The sequence below is a fragment of the Panthera onca genome, chromosome A3 (genome assembly GCF_046562875.1).
Source record: "Panthera onca isolate mPanOnc1 chromosome A3, mPanOnc1 haplotype 2, whole genome shotgun sequence".
Taxonomy (NCBI): Eukaryota; Metazoa; Chordata; class Mammalia; order Carnivora; family Felidae; genus Panthera; species Panthera onca.
Genome location: NC_138341.1, coordinates 76,829,822 through 76,855,621, shown reverse-complemented (window position 1 = coordinate 76,855,621; position 25,800 = coordinate 76,829,822). Strand labels below are relative to the sequence as shown.

General features: G+C 37.9%; 1 protein-coding gene across 5 annotated transcripts in view; it reads left to right on the top strand.

Annotated features, from left to right (window-relative positions):
* PLEKHH2 (pleckstrin homology, MyTH4 and FERM domain containing H2) overlaps nucleotides 1-25,800 on the top strand; it is a 114,695-nt gene that overhangs the window by 70,182 nt on the left and 18,713 nt on the right. For 4 of the 5 annotated variants that reach the window (XR_009602535.3, XR_009602540.3, XM_060607566.3 and 1 more), the window contains exons 17-24: nucleotides 3,337-3,516; nucleotides 7,405-7,513; nucleotides 8,444-8,556; nucleotides 13,275-13,454; nucleotides 15,390-15,487; nucleotides 17,709-17,886; nucleotides 19,020-19,175; nucleotides 21,013-21,110. Coding sequence is in view for 2 of the 5 variants with exons in the window: in XM_060607566.3 (XP_060463549.3) it covers nucleotides 3,337-3,516; nucleotides 7,405-7,513; nucleotides 8,444-8,556; nucleotides 13,275-13,454; nucleotides 15,390-15,487; nucleotides 17,709-17,886; nucleotides 19,020-19,175; nucleotides 21,013-21,110 (1,112 nt within the window). In the remaining 3 variants the exon portion in view is untranslated. The remainder of the gene's footprint in view (nucleotides 1-3,336; nucleotides 3,517-7,404; nucleotides 7,514-8,443; nucleotides 8,557-13,274; nucleotides 13,455-15,389; nucleotides 15,488-17,708; nucleotides 17,887-19,019; nucleotides 19,176-21,012; nucleotides 21,111-25,800) is intronic. The other variant, XR_013554623.2, reaches the window with a different exon arrangement.

The following is a 25,800-nucleotide window of genomic DNA, read 5'->3' as shown; positions in this document are numbered from 1 at the left end:
TGAATGAAGGGAACAGCAAGATAGGAAAGAAAATCTGGGGAGGGAAAAGATTCCAGTCCTGTCCCAGGATCTCAAATCCCTAGATACCACTTATCTATCCATCCTCTACCTGTTTATATCCTTGTATTCATTTTTAAACTCATCTCATCCCCAAAAGAACTTGAGTTATCTCCAGTCATGAGTACACTTTCAGAGTACAAAGATGGGAGGGGTGCCTGGGTGGCTCAGTTGGTTAAGCATCCAACTCTTGGTTTCAGTTCAGGTCATGATCTCATGGTTCGTGGGATCAAGGCCCACATCAGACTCTTTGCTCACAGCGTGGAGCCTGCTTGGGATTCTCTTCTCTCTCTCTCCCTCCCTCTCTCTCTCTCTCTCTCTCTCTTTCCCCCTGTCCCTCCCTTGCTCTCTCTCTCTCTCAAAAATACATAAATAAAAAAAAGAAAAAGATGGGATAGCTTTCACAGGTGAAGTGTATGCCTGGCTATCATTGTGGGTACTCCTCATCACCTTTGGATTACTGAAACTAAAAATTGGATCAACATGTGCCGAAAGTACTTGCATAAAATACTGATGCGAGCCCCACAGAATGGCAGCCTGTGACTAATTTCTGCATCAATGAGACCAGGCTTCTTGATCCAGTGACCACGTCACGTAGGTCAGTTAGTTACTTCTCCGCTGCATTTTCAGACTGCACTCTCAGTTCCAACCAGCTATATTTAAAACGCATGCCTTTATTCTCGGTGTTGCTCATGGGATGGGAATTAACAGAGCTATTAAAAATTATACCTCCGAAGTAATGTAGGAAATGCTTACATAAGAATATAAAATAAGCACAATATAAAATTCTACATTCAGTGTAATCCTGACCCAAAGCACAGAGGCAGTTCGTCCTCAACAGCTTAGGAGAAAGCTCTGTGACTCTCACATCAGCCCACACATCTGACTGCAAGTGTCTCAAGAGAGTAACAACTTCTCCTTCCCCTTACGCTCCACACCTTGTGTAGATTATCTCAGAGGCAGGCTCTAGCTGAGAACCCTGGAGGGAAGGGGATTCTGATAGATGTAGTTCCCAACTTCTCTTCTGCAGTTACAGGGAGATTTTAGGAGTGGATGGTTGGGATGCTGAGTTTATAATTCTCAGGCCGGCACATCTATGTAAAAATATGCATAGCAGAAGATGGGAAAGAACTGTACCAAAATATTGAGTAATTATCTGTGATGGTAGAATTTATGGATGATTTTTTACATTCTCTTTTCCTATATCTTTCTATACTTCCTATAATAAGCATTTGTTTTAAACATAGAAATTTATTTAAATTTTGCTAAAAGAGAACTTATTCTCACTAATAATTAGTTATAATGTAATAAAAGTGGATAAGGTTGGTCACAGAAGAAACGAGTCAGAAGAAGTAGATGGATGAGTAGAAATCCATTGTAATCACTAGAAAAGTATTGAGAATGCATGTGAATCCATATAGACCTACTTCTTTTTGTGCGAGAGATGTTTCAGAAACAATGTATTTTTAATCTGGATTAGCGTCTTCTTTTATTCTGTCAAAATAGTTAAAAGCACTAGGTCTGTTTACTGTTTATGGAGGCTTGGTGAATCCTTTGGTTAAAATGAATAATGGTCTTTAAATATTCGGATGGATGAAACCTCGATTTTCATAGGGTGGGATATATCTAAAGCACACAATTAGGATAGGATTGTCATATATTATCACAGTAGAATTAGTTTTCTTTTTCCCATTTTTAAAAGCTTGCTACTTATTATTATAAATCTTCTGCTATAAATGTATAATAAATATATTTAATAAATAAAATTGTACTTATTCAGTAAATTAAAAATAGTATTTATTATTTATTTATTTATTTATTTGGCTTTTCTTTTACTGCTTGTCTTTTTCTGAAAGTGTAGGTAAGTTAATTTTGCGTTTTTCCTTCAAAAGCAAATTTTCTTCGTTCAGTGCCCAGAGTGCTTTGCACAGAGTGACTACTGAGAAAATACTTATTAATTTAATGAGAAGTCATGGCTTTCATGAAAGAGAACAAGTTTAATTAAATGAATTAAATCATTTTTTACTATTAATCAGCTATTAGGCAGATAATATTTCAGTTAAGATAAGATATACAGGTAAGACCTCACTGAGAAGCTAATGTTTTAATTAGGCTCTGAAGGAAGTAAAAGAGCAGCCACGTGGATATTTCAGGCAATAACATGCTAGGCAGAGGGAATAGCAAGTGTAAAGGCCCTGAGGCGGGAGCATGCCTCATGTATTTGAGGAGTAGTGAGACGGTCAGTGTTGATGTCAAGGTTTGGGACCTAAATAGCTGGAAAGATAATGTTGCCAACAACTTAGAGGAGACTGAGCAGAGTAGGTTGTTTGAGATGCTGTTAGACAGCTAAGTAGAGATAGTGAGTCTGTAGTTATAAGCATGAGGACAGCTAATTATGCTGCCACAAAAACCAAGAGCTTGGATGAGATCACCTGGAAAGTGAGTGCAGGTGGGAAGAGAGCCCCACACTGAGCCCTGGGCCTGAGCAGGAAAATGGATATTGGTAAATATCCCTAGGTTAGAACAAACATTTTCAGACTGCAATTGCAAACCTGATAAAATATTTTAGAAGCTGTAAATCTGAAGCAGACCGTTTGTTTTCCTGGAATAAATTGTACTTAATTAAAACAAAAGTTTTAAAACAAATGTGCTAAATATTCAACACAGCAGATAGGATGGCTTTTGTCAATAAAAGTAGGTAAAATTTAATGTAAATCAGTTTTAGGAAGTTTTTCTTACTCTTAAAGTAAAATGGAAGAAATCATGGCATTGCTTCGTGATAGATTCCATATGTTAATAAATATCCTTGAAACACATTGGGTTGAAGATGGTAGTTAATCACACTTCTTCGTATCAGCTGCCTAACCTTGTCACTTTTTCTATGAATAGCACTGAGACTTGGTCTACGCTTGTCCTTTTGATCCAATACCTTAATCATCACATCAGTTCTGTGGGGAGAAAGTCAAATGAATATTTTGACTGAGTTACATAATTGTTTGAGTAGGTAATGGGTCATTTCAGTGTAATGAATAATCCAAACCACCGTGCAGAACCAGCTTCTTGTCTGCTATTCAAACTGTTCTTTTATATTATAATTGAGTATTTTACTTGTGACCACTACTTTTGTAACAATGTGGATAACCCAATTGTCTTTGGGCATTCATTAAAAAAAAATAAAAAGTATGCTTTATATAGGTAAGAATGAAAAGGACTATGAAAAATTTTAGTAGGAAAAGATCTAGAAAGTGCCTTCCTCAAAATTACTAACATTTACTTTAGTTTCCTTTAGGTCAGATCAAACTCTGGGAAGCTAAAGTTGAAGAGGTTGACAGATCCTGTGATTCAGATGAAGATTATGAAGCCAGTGGGCGAAGTCTATTATCCACACATTACACCATCGTGATCCATCCCAAAGACCAAGGTCCGACTTACCTCCTAATTGGATCCAAGCATGAAAAGGTACCTAGGGACTTACTGGCTGAATTTGAATGAAGTACACTGATGTCATTAAGATCTGGTAATGATTTTCAAATCAGTTTTATGGACACAAAGAAGAGACCTTGTCAGACTTTCAGCCCTATTTGCAGAGCTTCTTCATGTCCCTGGAAATGAGCCTTGTTCAAAGTGTCATTTCTCTATTCTCTCATTAAAAGTAATCTCAATCAGGCTCTGTGCTGACAGCTTGGAGCCTGGAGCCTGCTTCAGGTTCTGTGTCTCCCTCTCAATCTGCCCCTCCCCTGCTCATGTTCTGTCTGTCTCTCTCTCAAAAATAAATAAACATTAAAAAAAAAAGTAAAAACAAAGTAATCTCAAGGCTGAAATTAGTACGTTTGCTTTAGTTAGATCAAAATGTGGATGTCTCAGACTGGGTACTTCAGGGTGACTCTAAAACCTCTCCCTTATATTTTTGACTCGTTTTCAACAAAATTTTGGTTTAGATACAATTAAAAATGAATTATTGTATGTATTATATGTATATGTAGTAAGTAAACAGTATAAAAGTTAATATAACATAAAACAAGGGACACCTCCATGGCTCAATAGGTTGAGCGTCTGACTCTTGGTTTCGGCTCAGGTCATGATCCCAGGGTCGTGGGATAGAGCCTCGTGTCTGGCTCTTTGCTAAGCATGCAGCCTGCTTGAGATTCTCTCTCTCTCTCTCTCTCTCTCTCTCTCCCTCTGCTCCCTCCCCTGTTCATATAGTTAATGTTAATATAAGCATTAATATATAAAAGAGTTAATATAATAGTAAAATATTAATATATTATAGTTAATATAATATAAAATTAAAATATAAAAATTAAAAGATAAAAGAGGCATCACAGATTAGTAGGGAGGTAATGGATCATTCAGTACATTATATGGTATGCTCATTATATATTGAGGAGATTGGCTCTTTAGAAAAACATGAGTTTAGTTTTTCATCTCATACGTATAGCAAGATAGTTTCCAAATGAATTTAAAGAGATAAATGAAATTATTACTATTTTTTTTTATTTTTTTTTTAATGTTTATTTTTGAGTAAGAGAGAGAGAGAGCATGAGAGGCGGAGGGGCAGAGAGAGAAGGAGACACAGAATCCAAAGCAGGCTCCAGGCTCTGAGCTGTCAGCACAGAGCCCGACGCGGGGCCCGAACCCACAAACTGCAAGATCATGACCTGAGCCAAAGTCAGAGGTTTAACTGACTGAGCCACCCAGGCGCCCCTGAAATTATTTTTTTAAAGGGCCTTTATCTGATATCTGAATAGAAAGTACTTTCTGAAAAAAAACAACGTAAGAAATCACAATAGAAATGGTCAATAGATTTGACTACAAAAAATTGAAATACTTGTCTATATCAAATAAAATTACAAACATAACCAAAAGGGTAATACAAAAAAAACTTTTCATGGATGGCTACAATATCTTTAACATATAAACAGCTTTTATAAATTACTCCTTTTTTTTGTTTACATTTTTGTTTTTTACATTTATTTGTTTTTGAGAGACAGAGAGACAGAGCACAAGTGGGGGAGGGGCAGAGAGAGAAGGAGACACAGAATCCGAAGCACGCTCCAAGCTCCCAGCTGTCAGCACAGAGTCCAAAACGGGGCTCAAAGTTACAAACCACAAGATCATGACCTGAGCCAAAGTCGGACGCCCAACCGACTGAGCCATCCAGGCACCCCTTTTAATGGACATTTAGGTTGCTTCCATGTCTTGGCTATTGTGAATAATACCACAAAAAAACATGTGAGTACAGATACCTCTTTGTGCTCCTGATTTCAATTTGTTTGGATATGTACCCAGAAGTAGAAATGCTGGATCATATGGTAATTCTATTTTCAGTTTTATTTTTTATTATTTTCCCTAGTGGCTGTACCAATTTACATTCCCACTAGAAGTGGATAAATGTTTTCTCCATATTCTCACCAGCATTTGTTATCTTTTTTTAAAATTATTTTTATAAAAGCCATTCTGATGAGTGCAGGGTGATATCTTATTATGATTTGATTTGTATTTCCTCAATGATTAGTGATGTTGAACATTTTTTCGTGTTGTCTGTTGGCCATTTGTAGGTCTTCTTTGGAGAAATGTCTATTCAGTTCCTTTGCCCATTTTTTAATTGGGTTTTTTTCTTACTATTGAGTTATAGGATTTCCTTATATATTTTAGATATTAACCTTTTATCAGATAAATGGTTTGCAAATAATTTTCTCCCATTTCATAGGTTGTCTTTTCATTTTGGTGATTGTGTCCTTTACTGTGAAGAAGCTTTTTAGTGTAGTATAATCATACTTGTCTATTTTTGCTTTTGTTGCCTGTACCATAGATACCATATGTAAGCAATCATCACCAAGGCCAGTGCCCAGAAACTTTGTCCGTATGTTTTCTTCTAGGACTTTTGTGGTTTTGGGTCTTATGTTTAAGTCTTTATTCCATGTTGAGTTTTGTGTTTCGTGTAGGATAAGGGACCAATTTCACTCTGTTGCAGGTGGATATCCAGTTTTTCCAACACCATTTATTGAAGAGACTTTCCCCCATTGAGTATTCTTGGCACTCTTGCCCGAGGTCAGTTGACCATGTATGCTTGGGTTTATTTCCAGACTCTCTGTGCTGTTCCATTGGCCTATATGTGTATTTTTATGCCAGTTCCATTCTGTTTTGATCACTGTAGCTTTGTAATAAATTTTGAATCAGGAAGTGTGATACCTCCAGCTTTGTTCTTCTTACTCAAAATTACTTTGGCTATTCAGGGTCTTTTGTGGCTCCTTAGGACTGGTTTTTCTATTTCTGTAAAAAATTCCATTGGGGTTTTCATAGGAATTATACTGAATCTGGAGGTTAGGTAGTATGGACATGTTAAAAATATTAATTCTTCCAGTCCATGAATACTGGATGTCTTTCCATTTATTTATGTCTGCTTTAATTTCCTTCATCAATGTTTTATAGTTTTTGGTGTACAAGTCTTTCACCTAGTTGGTTAAGTTTATTCCTAACTATTTTATTCTTTTTGATGTCATTGCAAATGAGATTTTTCCGTGATTGTTAGTGTATAGAAGTGCAACTGACTTATGTGTGTTGATTTTGTATCCTGCAACTTTCCTGAATTCATTCATTAGTTCTAACAATGTTTTTGTGGACTCTTTAGGGTTTTCTATGTGTCAGATCCTATCATCTACAAACAGATAATTTTACTTCTTCCTTCCCAATTTGGATGCCTTTTATTTCTTTTTCTTGCCCTATTGCTCTGGCTGGGACTTCCAGTGCTATATTGAATAAAAGTAGCAAGAGTGGGCAGATCTGCTTTGTTCCAGATCTTAGAGGAAAAGCTTTCAGTTTTTCACCATTGAGTGAAGCTTTCAGTTTTTCACCATTGAGTGTGATATTAGATGTGGGTTTTTCTTGTGTGGCCTTTATTGTGTTGAGGTAATTTCCTTCTGGATACTATTTTCTTCTTTAAATTTTCTGGATGTCCCAAGTATTTTTTATGTGTTATTCATATGTATTGAGAGTCAGATTTTAAATTTGATAGACTTTTTTGTGTTTCTTAAAAGAATATGAACTGGTTGTATTTACTCTAGTCTCTTAGCATCATATTAACTTACTTAATTTTATCATGCTTTTTGTGAGAAACATCCATAGAAAATAATAAAGTTGTAAACAATGGAAAAAGGTCCTATGTACATAATTCAAGAGAGCCTGCTTCAGAACTGTTTGACTAAGTGGCTTTTGGCTATTATTTAAAAATTAAAAAATTATTCAGTGTCAAAGTTTTCTACTGTTTATGCAAGTTGTTTTTTTTTCTTTAGGTCATCAAAAATTATATCTTAGTTAACATCTCTATTAATGTGTTTTGATTTTAAGGACACTTGGCTTTATCATTTGACTGTTGCAGCAGGAAGTAACAATGTAAATGTTGGATCTGAATTTGAACAGCTGGTTTGCAAACTGCTCAATATCGAAGGAGAACCTTGTAAGTTCACAACATATAAGGCTCTATAATTTATGAAATGGACTCCTTAGCCTAATGGAGTTTTCACTTTGTGAGTTCCTGTTTCCCTGCAATCTATCCATCTTTTCATTGGCTTTGTTTGTCCTGGGCCAAGATTCTCACTGTGGTTCTTAGGCTCCAGGGACACCATCTTTCCCAATATGCCATGTCCTATAACCTTTCTACCTTTGCTCACATTATTCCTTCTGCCTGAAACTCTCCCCTTCCTTCACATTTCTCACTAACCTGATAAAATCCTACCTACCTTAGGAATTCCCCTTGTCAGCAAGCCCACTCCACGTCAGCATCTGGCTCATAAAAGGTACTGAATAAATGTTAAAATTATGTCCCAATGCACTTTGCATTTAACTCTTTTATAGCATTTGTTGCTTTGCATTGAAATTAATTTTTTATGGCTCAGGTGTCTTCATTGAGAGTCTAGATTCGATGCTGTGCTTTATGTAATACAGAGATCATATTTTACTTGCAGTATCTAGTATAGGAATTTAATAAATGTTGGTTTTAGGAATGTCTTTAAGTTTCTCTTTATCTTTCTGTCTCCTTCTACTCTGGCTTCTCCTCTCTGTCTCTCTCCAGCTCCTTCTCAGAATCATTTCCCTACCTAGGTCACTGATCTTCAGCAAATTTCAGCTATGTCATAGTGCCCTGGTAGACTTGTTTCACATAGAATGTTAAGACCAAATTCTTCTAGATTTACTTTATTCACAGAAACATGAAAATCCCAATGACCTGGAAACTAAAATAAAATAATGTTACCAAAGGTTTTTCACGAACTGTAAGACTTAAAGCTGTGAGCCAGGCCTGAGTAAGCTAATTTCTAAAGGGCTAATTAATGGGAGGCCAAAATAAGTGATTCTTGTGTTTTCTGTTTACATTTTATCATGTATGTAGCCTCTCAGATATGGAGACACCCTACTTTGTGTCACAGCAAAGAAGGAATCATTTCCCCACTGACAACACTACCCTCTGAAGCTCTACAGACAGAAGCTATTAAATTATTTAAGGTAAAACTTTATATGGACTTCTATGTTGCTAAAATTTTAATTGGAAAAAATAAAAATAAATAATTTTGGTTGTAAGGTTTCACTCTAAAAAATTTGGGGCGCCTGGGTGGCTCAGTCGGTTGGGCGTCCGACTTCAGCTCGGGTCACGATCTCGTGGTCCGTGAGTTTGAGCCACGCGTCGGGCTCTGGGCTGACGGCTCAGAGCCTGGAGCCTGCTTCCAATTCTGTGTCTCCCTCTCTCTCTGCCCCTCCCCCATTCATGCTCTGTCTCTCTCTGTCTCAAAAATAAATAAACTTAATAAATAAATAAATAAATAAATAAATAAATAAATAATTTCAAAAAGTGATCATCATCATCTCATTAAGAAAATCTTCTGAAATAAAATTAGGTGAATTGAACATGCTTTCTGAACGAGGATTTGAGACTTACTGAAATAAACTGTAAATGGTTTGGGCAGTGTGAAACAATGTCAGAAGAATCGTTTCCCCTTTAGCATCTCAAAAGGAGATATTTCTCACATCACACCTACCTCAGTGTTGGGACAGAGGAGTCAACATCCTTCTTCTCCAGTGCTATTCTCAAATTCTTATTACTCAACTTATTTTAGAAATCCCTGATCATTTGAGGGGATGCCTGGGTGGCTCAATCGGTTGAGTATCTGACTCTTGATTTTGGCTCAGGTCATGATCCCAGGGTCATGGGATTGAGCCTCACGTCCAGCTCCTCACTAAACGTGGAGCCTGCTTAAGATTCTTTCTCTCTCTCTCTCTCTCTCTCTCTCTCTCTCTCTCTCTCCCCTTCTTCCTTGCTCACTCGCTCTCTCAAAAAATAAATAAATAAACAAGCAAACAAACAAATAAATAAAGTGTTTTAAAAAAAGAAATCCCTGATCACTTGAAATTTGCTATTCAACTGTATCACGCTTTATCCCCTCGTCTCTCACTCACTTTCTGGTAACTCTTCAGATTTCATTAGGATGTCGAATGACTTCGTTATCACTTCACTCACCAATGCCATGTTCTTAAGATCCTGACCTTCTTAATGCCAAGCTTCACCTGTAGTCACCTTCATCTTCCCATTCTCCAACCCCACCATTCCTTACAAGTACACTACTTCTAAAAGCTTCAATTCTAGCATCTCTTTCTAGAACCATAATCTCTTAGCCTATGAGCTCTCTTATTTTCTTATTCTTCAATTTTTTTCCTAAGACCTTTGTTTTGAGCCATTTATTTTCTTTGAGATCAAAAGAGAGCATGGTAACCATCACTTGGCTTTTCTTCTTTCTTTATCCAGTCTGGATGACTTTCATTAATACTCATAGTTCTTTGGGACCCATAATTCCATGCATTCTTCAGCCAAACCCCAACATAGGTCATTGCTGGTGTCCCGTCCACTTCCACATTGATCATGAGCACATGGCTAGAAAAACATCAGGCAACCAGGTGTGGGCTAGAGCCAATATACATCCATGGTCTTCACCCTCAGGGCTGACTCCCTCTCCTTTTGCTTATCTTTTGTCACACACAAACCCTCCAATGCCCTACTCAATAATGTTCTTCACAACAAACTTCTATTTTATTGAGAAGATTACAGGGCATCAGACATTATTCCTCCAAGCTCTCTCCCTGACAGACATTTAAAAAAAAAATTAATGTTTATTTTTTAGGGAGAGAGAGAGACAGAGCGTGAGCAGGAGAGGGGCAGAGAGACAGGGAAACACAGAATCCCAAGTAGGCTCCAGGCTCTGAGCTGTCAGCACAGAGCCCGATGCAGGGGTCACATTCCCAGACCGTGAGATCATGACCTGAGCCGAAGTTGGATGCTTAACCGATTGAGCCATGCAGGTGCCCTCCTGACAAACATTCTTTAATTTATTTTCTCCTCCTTTCCTCCAATCTTAGAATCGCATGCACCTTCGTGGATTCCGGTCTTGATTCCATATCAGGACCTTGGTATTTCATTTTGCCCTAGTTTCTTAAGGTCTCAATTTTTGTCTTTCTTTTTTGGCTTCTTCTTGCCTACATTCCTCCCATCTCAAAAAAAAATATTAATTTGGGAGGTATGATATGATATGGTGGTTATGGGAAAGAAACCTTTATCAACTGGAGATCCATACTGAAGTATTTTTTTTTTAAGTTTATTTATTTATTTTGAGAGAGAGAGAGAGAGAATGAGCAGGGGAGGGGCAGAAGAGACTGAGAGAGAGAGAATCTCAAGCAGGCTCTGTGCTGCCAGCCCAGAACCTGACATGGGGCTTGAACTCACAAACCCATGCTGCTGTAAACATTGGGGTGCATGTGCCCCTTTGAAACAGCATATCTGGGGGCTCCTGGGTGGCTCAGTCGGTTGAGCGTCCGACTTCGGCTCAGGTCATGATCTCACGGTCCGTGAGTTCGAGTCCCATGTCGGGCTCTGTGCTGGGCTCTGTGCTGACAGCATGGAGCCTGGAGCCTGCTTCGAGTCTGTGTCTCCCTCTCTCTGACCCTCCCCTGTTCATGCTCTGTCTCTCTCTGTCTCAAAAATAAATAAAAACATTAAAAAAAAAATTAAAAAAAAAAAAAAAAAAAGAAACAGCATATCTGTATCTCTTGGATAAATACCTAGTAGTGCACTTGCTGGGTCATACAGTAGTTCTATTTTTAATTTTATGAGGAACCTCCATAGTGTTTTCCAGAGTGGCTGCACCAGTTTGCATTCCCACCAGCATTGAAAAAGGGATCCTCTTTCTCTGCATCCTTGCCAATATCTGTTGTTGCCTGAGTTGTTAATGTTAGCCATTCTGACAGGTGTGAGGTGGTATCTCATTGTGGTTTTGATTTGTATCTCCCTGATGATGAGTGATGTTGAGCATTTTTTCATGTGTCGTTGGCCATCTGGATGTCTTCTTTTGAAAAGTGTCTATTCGTGTCTTTTGCCCATTTCTTCACTGGATTATTTGCTTTTTGGGTGTGGAGTTTGAGAAGTTCTTTATAGATTTTGGATACTAACCCTTTATCTGATATGTTGTTTGCAAATATCTTCTCCCATTCTGTCGGTTGCCTTTTAGTTTTGCTGATTGTTTCCTTCACTGTGCAGAAGCTTTTTATTTTGATGAGGTCCTAGTAGTTCATTTTTGCTTTTGTTTCCCTTGCCTGTAAAGATGTGTTGAGTAAGAAGTGTCTGCGGCCAAGATCAAATAGGCTTTTGCCTGCTTTCTCTTCAAGGATTTTGATGGCTTCCTGTCTTACATTTAGGTCTTTCATCCATTTTGAGTTTATTTTTGTGTATGGTGTAAGAAAGTGGTCCAGGTTCAGTCTTCTGTGTGTTGCTGTTATTCAACAAAGTATTGGAAGTCTTCGCCTCTGCAATCAGAAAACAGAAAGAAATAAAAGGCATCCAAATCAGCCAGGAGGAGGTCAAACTTTCACTCTTTGCAGATGACATGATACTCTATATGGAAAACCCTAAAGATTCCACCAAAAAACTGCTAGAACTGATTCATGAATTCAGCAAAGTTGCAGGATATAAAATTAATGCACAGATCGGTTGCATTCCTATACACCAACAATGAAGCAACAGAAAGAGAAATCAAGGAATCGATCCCATTTACAGTTGCACCAAAAACCATAAAATACCTAGGAATAAATCTAACCAAAGAGGTGAAAAATCTATACACTGAAAACTATAGAAAGCTTATGAAAGAAATTGAAGGCACAAAAAAAATGGAAAAAGATTCCATGCTCCTGTATAGGAAGAAGAAATATTGTTAAAATGTCAATACTACCTAAAGCAATCTACATATTCAATGCAATCCCTATCAAAATAACACCAACATGCTTCACAGAACTAGAACAAATAATCCTAAAATGTGTATGGAACCAGAAGAGACCCCGAATAGCCAAAGCAATCTGGAAAAAGAAAACCAAAGCAGGAAGCATCACAGTCTCGGACTTCAAGCTGTATTAGAAAGCTGTAATCATCAAGACAGTATGGTTACTGGCACAAGAACAGACACTCAGACTAATGGAACAGAACAGAGAACCCAGAAGTGGACCCACAAATGTATGGCCAACTAATCTTTGACAAAGCAAGGAAGAATATCCAATGGAATAAAGACAGTCTCTTCAGCACGTGGTGCTGGGAAAACTGGACAGCAGCATGTTCTGTACACTTTTTAAATGAATGCATATTCTGCTCTTGGGTGGAATTTTCTATACATGTCAATTAGGTCAAGTTGGTTAATAGCGTTGTTCAAGTTTTCTAAATCTTTAATGATTTTCTGTCCGCTTGTTCTCTCAATTATTAAGAAAGGGATATTGAAATCTCCAGCTCTAATTGTGGATTCGCCCGTTTCCCTTTGCAATCCTATCAGGTTTTCCTCCATAAATGTGGAAGCTGTGTTATTAAGTATGTAAATGTTCAGGACTGTTATGTCCTCTAGCAGAACTGACCCCATTATCATTATAAAATGACCCTCTTTATCTCTGGCAGAATTCCTTGCTCTGAATTCTACTTTGTCCGATTTGTTTTTGTTTTTTGTTTGTTTTTTGCTTTTTTTTTTTTACATTGATATTAATATAGCCACTCCAGATTTCTTTGGTTAGTGTTATCATAATATATCTTATTCCATTCTTTTAAAGAAAAACTGTTGCTATGAAGAGAATTGATATAATTCATGCAGAATAAATCTAATCATTTCTCACCTTGAATATGTCTTTTTTTTTTTTGTTTAATTCAGACATGCCAACTCTTTATAAATGCAGCAGTTGACTCCCCTGCGATTGATTACCATATATCTCTAGCCCAGAGTGCTTTGCAAATCTGTCTGACACATCCTGAGCTACAGAATGAAATTTGCTGTCAGCTCATTAAACAGACAAGACGGAGACAGCCACAGAATCAACCAGGACCGCTGCAGGTATATATTGATACATATACATGCAATTTAAGACGATGTTGTTTTCCTCACTGTAAGAATGATACATATTCAATATAGACATTTCAAAAATACAAAAAGTATGAAAAGGAAAAGTAGCTATTAATATTTTGATATGTATTCTTTCAGGTTACTTATGTATTTATATGTTCCTATATAAATAAAGCTGTATGTGAGTATATTTATGCACACTCAGTTTTTCACATTACTAAAGTTGCAGTGTGCATACTACTTTTGTAAAACTGTAGACTGTAATCATTTCCCCTATATCCTTCAATATTCTTCAAAAACATTAATGGTGTATTGATATCAATTGCTACACATTTACGTTTTTCCGGTCATTTTTCTTATAACAAATTCCCCTACAGTAGACAACTTTGAACCTAAACCCTGTGTACAAGTCCACCAAATTTCTTTGAATCCATTTCTAGAATTTCCATATATCTTGAACAATGTTCAGTGTAATACTCCTTTAAATTCTTCCCAGGTAAAGAGTGGTATTTCATTATTGATTTAGGATACGTTTCTTTAACTATTAGTGCAGCTGAGTATATTTTCAGGTGGCTTTTGGTCACTGAAGTTTGCTCTCCCATGAATGCCTGTTTTAATCTTTGCTCATTAACCCCCTATTAACTGCAGGATGAAACAGAAATTTCTTACCCTCACAAATAGTACTCTCAGGGGATCTAGGTTTAATGGGACTTGAAGCTTATCCAGTTTAAGCTTATACTATTACTAATGTGTTATTTTTTTTTAATGTTACTTTCACACATTTTAAAAGAACATAGGATCATGTAAACACACTCCATAGGGCCTTTCCCAGGCGTTGGAGGGCCCACGCACGAGGGAGGTTGGAAGTTTAAGCTTCATTTGCATTGAGGGCCCTTCATAATCTAGCTCCTCTTTCTCCACTTCACTTTGTCATCCTGCAACCAGCATACACTGAAAGGATAAACGCACCCCATTCTTCAGACACACTGTGCCTTTATGTATCCTTCACCTTGAACCTGCCATTTTTACTGTTACCTGCATCCCCCTTCTCTCTTCCCACCCTGTAGACTTTACAGTCAGCCCAGGCAACATCTCTTCTGTGAATTCTTCCCTGACTCCCACAGTAGATAGTCATTCCCTCCACTGGTTATACTTTAAAAAATTATGACATGGTATTAACCATGTTACATTGTAAATTATTGTAAAATATATAACTCTTCTCCTAGACTGTAGGTAACTCAAGAGGACAGTACCTTTTTCCCCTTCTTTTTCATATAACATTCATAAAATGATTGAAAATATACTTAATCAAAAATAATAAAGGAGAAAAGAGAGTACAGGACAGAACAAAAGAAAAAACTAAATACAATCCTATTATAAAAAGATAATCTCTGCTAATATTTTATACTTGCCGCATATATATATATATATACACACACATACACACACACACACACACACACACATATATATATATATATAAATATATATGCATGTATGTGTGAGTAGATTGGTTGTGGTTTGGGGTATATGATTTTTTACTGTTTTTCAGTCTGTCTTTCCTCATAGCCAGTACTGTATTTCAATGAATGAGTAAATACATAAATGAACAAAAAAGGAACGATGTCCCTAATCTTTGAGTATGATGTCAAAAAAGGCTACCCTATCTACGTGGCCTTTGGTACCTTAGTTGTGGACAATAGCATATACGACTTAGATGGATTATGGAATGTGCAGGAGGTTTTATGTTTTTATATATTATAAATGCTCTAAGCAGATAATGTTGATGTGGAAGAAGCAAAAACATTTGGGGGCCAAGAAAGACTATCATCATCCCTTTCCTCATAATCTGTCGGTTACACTGATTCTCACGTGGATCTCTGACTGCCAGATGGTGTCTAACCTATGGTGCTTCTCTTTGCCCAGGGCTGGCAGCTCTTGGCTCTCTGTGTTGGGCTCTTCCTTCCCCATCATCCTTTCCTGTGGCTCCTCAGGCTCCACCTAAAGAGGAATGCAGATTCCAGGTGTGCAGAAAACTAGCCAGCTGAACCGTTTGTGTTGTCTCTGAAAGTCTACAATAAGTCATAAGTATTTAGTAACCTGTCAGGTATATTTGTGGAAGAAATGTGTGAAACAAAAGTGGGTACAGGAAGCCCTTGGTTACCGTTTATATGAGGCTTGGAAAATATTTCCTTTGTTATGTTAAATCTCTTACAGGAGATTGCAATAAGAGCTTGAAAAACTGACAAAGAATTTTTTTTTTAATTTTATTTTTTTAATTTACATCCACATCAGCATATAGTGCAAAAATGATTTCAGGAGTATGACAAAGAATATTTTTAAGTGAAAAGTCTATGTACTTTTCAGGGATGAATGACTTAGCATTCGTGGGTGCTCATTAAAAGCAAGTGTTTTGTTTCCTTCATTTTCCCTGTGGCTACTTTTCTCTACATTGAATTCTTTTTTTTTTTTTTTTTTTTTTAAATGCTTATTTACTTTTGAGAGAGAGACAGAATGCAGGTTGGGGAGGGGTAGAGAGCCAGGGATACAGAATCTGAAGCAGGCTCTAGGCTCTTAACTGTCAGCACAGAGCCTGATGTGGGGCTCAAACTCATGAACTGTGAGATCATGACCTGAGCTGAAATTGGACACTGAAGCCACTGAGCCACCCAGGCACCCCATCTCTACTTGAATTCTTTTATGTAGGAAAACTTCCCTGATAGTTTTCCCTCCTCTTATGCTTGTGTGTATTTGAATTACTTCAGAATTTTTACTCCCTTAGAAAAGACATCTAAAATCCAACTGTCAAAATAGCTTTCTTACAGTGAGACCCAGGGCACCCAGCCAAGGCTTATCAGGATCATTTTGTGCAACAAGTTCACCTTAGGTTGCTTAAATAGACTCTGGGTCTAAAACAGACCAACACAATGAGACAAAACAACTTGGAAATAGTGGGAAAGTATTCCCCAATTCAGATTATATTTTGGAGACTGTGATCAAAGTTGTGTGACTTTATTTATTTGTTTGTTTGTTTGTTTGTTTATTTATTTTCATTTATTGAGTTTGTTTTTAAGTAATCTCTACACCCAACATGGGGCTTGAACTCAAGACCCCAAGATGCAGAGTCCCATTCTCTCCCAGTTGAGCCAGGCAGGCGCCCCAACATCATGTGATTTTAGTTGAAGTCACTGAAGAGCCCCTAGACAAAGGGTGACATTTTAAAGATTTTATTTTTACGTAATCTCTATGTCAAACCTGGGGCTCAAAGTCACACCTCTGAGATCGAGAGACACACACTCTACCAACTGAGCCAGCCAAGCGCCCCTAAAGGGTGACATTTTATTTATTTATTTATTTTTTTAAAATTTTTTCCCAACGTTTTTTATTTATTTTTGGGACAGAGAGAGACAGAGCATGAACGGGGGAGGGGGGAGGGGCAGAGAGAGAGGGAGACACAGAATCGGAAATAGGCTCCAGGCTCCGAGCCATCAGCCCAGAGCCTGACGCGGGGCTCGAACTCACGGACCGCGAGATCGTGACCTGGCTGAAGTCGGACGCTTAACCGACTGCGCCACCCAGGCGCCCCAAGGGTGACATTTTAAAGTCTGCCTAGAAGGAATTTCACAACACAAATATATTTGGAGGTATTATCAATCTGCTTTCATAAAAATTGTATGTAACAAATGAGGGCAAATAAGATCTCTATCCAGCTTTTGTATTTATTTACTCCAGAGGTTTTGTTTAATGCTTAAAATTTTTTAAGCATGTTTAAAGTGCATGTTTTATAGGGTAAAGAAAGAAAATACATCTATTTGCTTTTTTGGAGATATTTTTTCTACCTTGTTTAGCAGTCAAGCACTAACCTCAAAGGAGAACTCTGCTACATCATGTTTTTCCTGAGTTATCCTATACTATTTTTATACAATTATTTCCTTTGTGTTTGTTAATGTAATTACTGTATTTTTACTGTATAATGACTGGTAACTTTAAATTCATTTTGTGATGATAATAATACAATAAAGAGGGAAAATGCTTTGTGGGGAAGTTCGATTCAGTCCGTTGCAAAAGTGAAGAAACTAGAATTTGCGAAAAGTTGTAACACTTCAACAACTCAACTTTAACAACTTTTATCAAAAAGAAAAATTATTGTCAAAATTAGCATAATACATTGTAATGTACACGTACCTAATGTATTAGGGTGTCTTAAATTTATTCCTAGGCTTTATCTTAAGTTGTATATTATAGGACAGAATTTGGAAAATATGCCATTTACTGCCAACGGTGCGTAGAAAGAACACAACAAAATGGAGACAGAGAAGCAAGACCCTCAAGGATGGAAATCCTTTCAACCCTTCTTCGAAACCCTTATCATCATTCTTTGCCCTTCAGTATCCCCGTGCACTTCATGAATGGGATCTATCAGGTGGGTTACACTTTCTGGCTGATGAAAGCATGCTTGCTTAACCTTGAATCATGCGTGTGTCCTCTGTGGAACAGAGGAGTGAGACTGCCTACCTACCTTTGTCAGCAGCTGGCAGTGACCGTAAATGTGCAAATATGTTACGTCTTCTATCAGAACAGCTGAGTTTTGAAACCATTGTGCGAAGAAGGATTCAAACTGCAATCCACATTGAGCCAAATAAGGGAGGAATTTTACTGCCCTTACAACTCTCATGGAAAAAATCAAAAATACTTTGGTTGATGCCTTTCCCAACCAGTGTACTTGCTAGATGAGAAAATAATTACTGACAGTGGGTGTGTACAAGTTTAGTCTTTTTGAAGTCTCCAGATCTCAGGAATTATGTGGGAAAACTCCTCCAAGCCCTTCCAGCTCTCAGATATAGATGTTCGCTTATTACCTGAAGCAAACATGTTCCAAAGCTGGCAATTAGTCTTAGTAGCCAGAGTTTTTTTTTTTATCATAGAATTCAGATAAATAACTGCATATTAAAGGAACAGACATTATTTATTTTTCTGTATTTATTCATTTTTAATTGAAGTGCACTTTACACACAATGTTAATTACTTTCAGGTGTACAATATGGTGATTCGACATTTATATACATTACTAAATGATCACAAAGATAAGTCTAGTTACCATCTGTCAGCATACAAAGTTATTACAAGGATATTGACTATATTCCCTATGCTCTACTTACATCCCTGTGACTGTTTAAGCGCATTTCTTATGCAATTTTTTTCATTTGCTTAAATATTTCATATTGTACTGTAGTTCTTGGTTTCCTTTTAACGGGTAGGCATGATATCTCTGCAAGATGTTTATAGCTGTCAAATGATCTTTGTATTTTGAATTTATGTCTGTTGGCTGAAGCCAAGATTTCTGAATTCTTACAGCAAGCTAGCAATTAAGATGACATTAATTTTCTCCAGTGGAGCTGTGGTGTGGGGGGGAGTTTAAGCATCTAGATAAATATACGTTATCATAAATCATGCATCAAATATAGCCTGTTTCTCCCTTAAATCCTTTTTGAAAGTTAAGTTTGAAATGTACATAGTTGCTTTTATTAAGAGAACAGTGTTGTTATTTCTGCTTAGGTAGTTGGATTTGATGCGTCCACCACAGTGGAAGAGTTTTTGAATACTTTGAACCAGGATACAGGCATGAGAAAGCCAACACAGTCTGGCTTTGCATTATTCACAGACGATCCTTCTGGCAGGGATTTAGAGCATTGTCTTCAAGGAAACGTTAAGGTAAAGCCAACTCCTTTTAAGAAGGCAGACCCCACAAACAGCAAAGAAGCTACTTTTTGCTATTTGCAAAAAGCTTATTAGTTCAAGAGGTTTCAAAAATTCTAAGTAATCTAATCTTCCCAATAAAAAAGGGTTGCGGGACTTTGTTGAAGTCGTAGAATTCTTGACACAATCTGCACACACACATATTCCATGTTAAGATAGGGGAAGGATTAGTGATAGCAACATTGCCCCAACTAGTAGGGTAATAAGAGTGGACGTATGGAAGCTCTAATAAAATAGCTTTTTATTGTACTCATTCACAAGACAATACTTCTTTCTGCTGTTGGAGGAGCTGGGCTAGTCCCTGTTCACAGTGAACTTATGATTTGCTTCGGGAGGAGCAGCCTTATACACTGATAACCTTAAACTAGAATTGAAAGTGATAAATGTTTTAAGAGTGCTGTGAATATTCCACAGATGGAGAGATTAAGTTCAGCACGAGAAAATAAGGAAGAGTTGAACTGGACTTTGAAGGATGGGTAGAAAATGGACCTATGGAGATAAAGAAGGAATTCCAAACATAAGGAAAATCACAAACGAAGATGGAAAATTGGAAGACTTAAAAACTCTTTCCTAGGTCATAGTAAAATGACACTAACAAAGTTTCCAGGTAGCAATGGCAACAGTTAGAAATAGAGAATATGGAACCATAAGGAACCTGATCGGAATTAGCCCACTTATTTTGCAAACAAGGAAGCTGAACCCCAAGAGCAAAAAATGATTTACCCCAAATCACACAGCTAGAACTGGGTCTGGACCCTTTCCCTACTTGATACGGTCCTTGATTGCTCTCGGGAGTAAGTGCCTTGTTACGGGGCGAAGGTGTCCCTATGATTCAAAGATGAAAGAATTGGGGCAGAATAGGAGAAGAAATAGACTCATAAGCAATAGCTGCCATAAGTTTAGAGGACATGAAATGTGAGTTCTTTCGTCAAACTATCAAAGCCCAGCTTCACTTGCAGGTCAACCTGTTGGGGCTTGAAGGGGTTCCACCGAATACTGTTGAAGTTCATACTTAGTTCATTAGGAATGTTGGTTGGTAGGTGTGCTACCATCCCCCCACCCCTACACCCCTGCCTATGTGGCTACATATTGAGAAATCTAGATAAGTGAATGTCTTTTTCTCCTCAGCTCCAGCTATGTCCTATTTAGTTCAGCAAATTCAAATGTAAATTTTGAGACACACATTCCTAGAGCACTGTTGTTAATAATTAGTCAAGAAGATAAACTAGCATTTTTGGTTGACTTGAGCTGAGTAAACGTTAGGGGCTTTGCTGAATAACTGCTTATCACATGGTTGTGAAAACTTTTATTTATAATTCTCTAAATGACCTGTTGAAAAACAAGCAAGCGTTTATTTGGTTCCTGAAGAATTTTTATTCTTTCCCAATCAAAGAATCTTAAGACTATATTGCAAGTGTCTTTGAGATAACTTCAGTTATTCCAGTCTTCATAAACTCAGAAGGTGGAAAAGTTGCTTCTTCTGTGACTAAATTATGAAGTAATTCCTGGAATCTTCTTGTTTCTCATGTAGTCTTTCATTAAGATTCCTTTTTGGTTAAGAAATTCATGGCTACAGTCCAGAGTTAATGGGTGTCCAAAAGGATAAGTGGACCAAAGAGCAATTTATAATTAAATCTAAAACCAAGGGTACACCGGAGCTTAAAACAAATGGCTTCAGTCCATTTGGTTTGATCATATTAATTGGAAATTTTTCAGTTTGCAGACATGCTTGTCTTCCAAAAGTGCTGATTTAAAAATTACTATAAATCCCCAATTTCCACTTCCCTTCTAGATTTGTGACATTATTTCTAAGTGGGAACAGGCTTCCAAAGAACAGCAGCCTGGGAAATGGGAAGGTACGAGAACTGTTCGTCTGACTTATAAAAACAGGTGTGTAAATGCTGTGTCCAAACACCAAAGTATGTGTGTACCGTTATGCTCACATCATGCGCCTATGCTTTCTATTGAATAGCCTTGCAAGTTACAGTATTTGTTTGTGTGTTCGTTTTTCTGTAAAAGGAAACTCTACTTCTCTAAGAAGAAACTGTCACATAAGATTTTGTTTCTAGCTCTAGTCTCTTCATGTCATGGATGGCTGTATTTTATAAAAATATGCATGTGGACAAAGATTAGAAAAAAACTATAAGAAAGAATAGCTTCTCTCTTAGGGTGGTCGGTACAAGGGTGAATTTTTTTCACTTTCAACAATTTCTTTAACATCACAATCTTTTCATAAAGACTAAATACTCAAATACCCTACTGAAGATCTGTAGTAAGAAGAAATATTTCTGGGACGCTTGGCTGGCTCAGTTAGAAGAGCATGTGAGTCTTGATCTCAAGGTCATGAGTTCAGGTCTCATGTAGGGTATAGAGATTATTTAAATAATAAAACTTAAAAGAATTTTTTTAAAAGAAGAAATGCTTCTGTTCACTCAAATCTTTTAAGAAGTCACATACTCATATTCTCATTCTTTCAGATTCCCTCTTTTTCTCTCTATAATCTTTGAGCTTCACCTGTAAGCCAGGCACTCAGCTAGATGCTCTGAATAAAGTGGTAACAGAAGCAGACATAAACACAGTCCCTGATCTTTTGAATTTATAGTTAGTTAATCATACAATAACTCTAATGAACACATAATTACACACTAAGTTCTCTGAAAGAAAAGAATGTGGTCCTGTAAGAGCACACAGGAAGAGGCCTGACCTAGACTGGTGGCATCGGGAGACTTCTTTGAGGAAATGATGTTTATGCCAGGGTCGGAAGGGGGCTGGAAGTGGCAGCATGGAAATGAGTAGAAAAGGATGTTCCAAAGCCTGTAGAAGGAAAGCTGCTTGGAGGGTTTCAGGAACTGGGGAAAAGCCAGTGGGCCTGGAGCACGTATCTTCCCAACAGATACAGTTTTTTTGTAAGTTTATTTATTTGTTTTGAGACAGAGCTAGCAGGGGAGGAGCAGAGACAGAGGGAGAGAGAATCCCAAGTAGGCTCTGCACTGTCAGCACAGAGCCCGACGTGGGGCTTAAACTCACAAACCTGAGATGAGCTGAGATCAAGAGTTGGGCACTTAACCGACTGAGCCACCCAGGGGCCCCCAACAGATACAATTTTAATATACTTTGGCATATGATCAGAAACTAGATTTTCTTTGTTTCTTTTTAAAAAATATCTTCTTTTCTTCCATGTGTCAGCAGAAGGTAGTACTTAGTAAACAGTGTTCATTGACCAGGTGACAATTAACTGTACAAAAAAAATGAAAAGGTATTTTGATGATTTTATTTGGCTCTTATAGTCTCTAAAATAAGGAATCTAAAATATAAGAATGAAAGAATTACTGGTGGAATTACTGGTGAAGTAGTTACTTCTTTCAGAGGCTTTTGAAAGATGGTCATAGGCCTAAAACTGGAATGTAAGAAGTAAAGACACTATATACGTAAAGAATGTGATAGCCTTTGATCCAATTTGGGATTTCTTTTTCTAATGATTGGTCCCACAGATATATCCATATGCATGAATGAGGGTATTCCCCATATACCCCGGTCTCTTCCTTGCCATGGATATTATAACAGTGAAAAATAAGTGTTGGAAGGGACTTACATGTTTATTACTAGGGGAACGGTTAAATAAATGTGGTGCATTCCTATTGTAGACTTCTCTCCTATAGTCAGCCACTAAAGGCCACCCAGTATTTGAATGGATTCCTTTGATCTGAATAAATGGTGGTCATGAGCCATTGGAGCTTCTCTGTTTAGGTGCTCATGAACTATGGCAATTTGCAAGAGTTCTGAGTAACAAGAAGGTGACTGTTAAGCTTTGATATCTAAGGTTTTAAAATCCTACTTCCTGGAGATAAGCAGGATTACTTAGCTAATGGAAATCTAATAGGCTCTCCTGGAAGAACCCATTTCCACTGATGGTAGCCTTTATCTGTGGTCCTTTGGTGACTGGCAAGGATAGCAGGCTGGAAGACTTGGACTTTCCAGATGATTTTGGTTTAGTCCTATGGTTGCTGGAGTCCTAGACCAGCAACGTCAGGATCCCATGGAAACACATTAGAAATGCAAATTATTGAGGTGCCTAGGTGGCTCAGTGGTTAAGTGTCTGACTCTTGATTCGGCTCAGGTCATGATCTCAACAGTTTGTAGGTTTGACCCCCGTGTCAGGCTCCCTGCTGATGGTATGGTGTCTGCTTGGGATTCTCTCTCTCTCTCTCTCTCTCTCTCTCTCTCTCTCCCTCTCTCTCTCAAAATAAATAAATAAACTTAAAAAAAAAAAGAAATGCAAATTATTAGGCACCATTACAGACCTACTGAGTCCAGCAGAATCTCTGGACATTAAAGAGTCTGTGTTTTAGCAATTCTCCAGGTGATTCTTACACATACTGACTTTCGAGAAGCATTGATCTGGAGATCCCCATTGCTGCCCTGTCTCTTAATGTTACCTTTTGTTGAAGACAGCCAGCTCCTGGACTTGACCTGCCATATATCTTTATGGAGAGAGGTTCAGGAATTCTCATTTGGTTTTATTGGAACTAAATGGAATTATTTCCATGTCTAAGACTATTCCTAATAATGTGTACCTTATGAATGCTTAATACATACTAATTCTGTCTGTGATAGCTATGGTTAGAACCCAAATTAAATTTGGATGAAATGCAGAAAGGTAGTTCGAAACAGAGATAAGAGTAATAATCCAAGTCTAGCAAATGGCACTAGAAGGGACAAAGAGAGTTGTGAATAATACATAATAAAGATTGCCTTGTAAAAACAAAAAGTCCCATGACAATATCTTTGACATCAGAAAAAAAAGAAACTCAACCAAAAGGTTTAATTTTTAACAGAGGTCTGAAATGGCTGGCTAGCCACAGCTATGAGAAAGTACTGTGCTTCTAAATATGGTTGCACTTTGCATATGTGTATAAATAGCTTAGACAATGAGCCCTAATTTCCAGTGACACAGTTAGAAGGGGGACTGGCTGTGACCTATCCTGCAGCCAAGGACTCGATGCTTCATCTGTCAAGCAGCCCTGTAATAAGCGAAACTACACACCAGCTCTCGATCATGGAATTTGTATTTATATTTAGTAAGTTATGGAATTTTAATTATTTAGATGCAGAGGTTAAAGATCTAATTAATAGCATTTGAACCTATTCTTATAGACAGTCCTTTGGAAACTAACATTTAAATTCTATTTATGCTTAAGCTGCTTGTTTAATTTGCTTTCTTACTGTGTATTTGAAACTGCAAAAGTCAAGACATGTTTTTAACAAACTGGAATCGGCAAGGGTCCTTCCCTGAAGAAAACAACTCTTCCTACCCCCATTTATGAAATAAAAGATTATTTTCAGGGGCGTTTGGGTGGCTCAGTCGGTGAAGCGTCCGACTCTTGACTTCTGCTCAGGTCATGAACTCATGGTTCATGGGATGGAGCCCCACATCGGGCTCTGCACTGGCAGCATGGAGCCTGCTTGGGGTTCTCTCTTTCCCTCTCTCTCTCTGCCCCTCCCCCACTCATGCTAGCTCTCTCTCTCTCTCTCTCTCTCAAAATAAATAAATAAACATTTTTTAAGAAGATTATTTTCAGGGGCACCTGGGTGGCTCAGTTGGTTGAACGTCCAACTTCGGCTCGGGTCATGATCTCATGGTTCTTGAGTTCAAGCCCCACATCGAGCTCGCTGCTGTCAGCGCAGAGCCTGCTTCAGATCCTCTATCCCCCTCTCTCTGCCCCTCTCCTGCTTGTGCTCCCTCAAAAATAAATTAAAAATTAAAAAAAAAAAGAAGATTATTTTCAGTACTGCTTTTTAATTCTTACTTTTTGGAGCATAGGTGAACATTCCCATCTCTGCCGCTTTAGCACCTTGTATCCATTGGCTACTAAGCCAGGAAACATCTTGGCAGGTCATCTAGTTTATCTGATTTCTTCCAGCCATGTTTACACTAAAAAAATTTCCAGAATCGCTTTTTTGGGGGACAGAGACAGAGTAGGTCTTTGAAACTTCCCCGGGTGCCAGAGCTGTCGTGCCCATGTCCTGTCCTCTTCCACTTCCTGTTGCAAACAGTAAAGGCTGTTGTACCGTAAAACAAAACAAAGCAAAACAGGAGCGCCTGGGTGGCTCAGTCAGTTAAGCATCTGACTTCGGCTCAGGTCATGCTCTCTCGGTCTGTGGGTTCGAGCCCTGCATCAAACTCTGTGCTGACAGCTCGGAGCCTGGAGCCTGCTTTGGATTCTGTGCCTCCCTCTCTCTCTGTTCCTCTCCCATTCGCACTCTGTCTGTCTCTCTCTCAAAAATAAAGATAAAAAAAATGTTTTAAATAAAACAAAAAAATTCCAGAATGAAGGGACTTTTGTGATTCTGAAGACCTCTAGACAAGAACCCTAGTGATACAAGTAGTAATAATAATAATAATAACCAACATTTACTGACCACTTACCACACACCAGGCCTGGTGCTGAGCTCCCTGTACGCATCTTCTCATATAATCCTCACGACTCCCCTATGAGACCGGTATCACTATTATCTCCATCTTACAGGTGAGGAAACTACCCAAGACTACAGAAGGGGATTTTTCAGGCTGTTTTGGCAA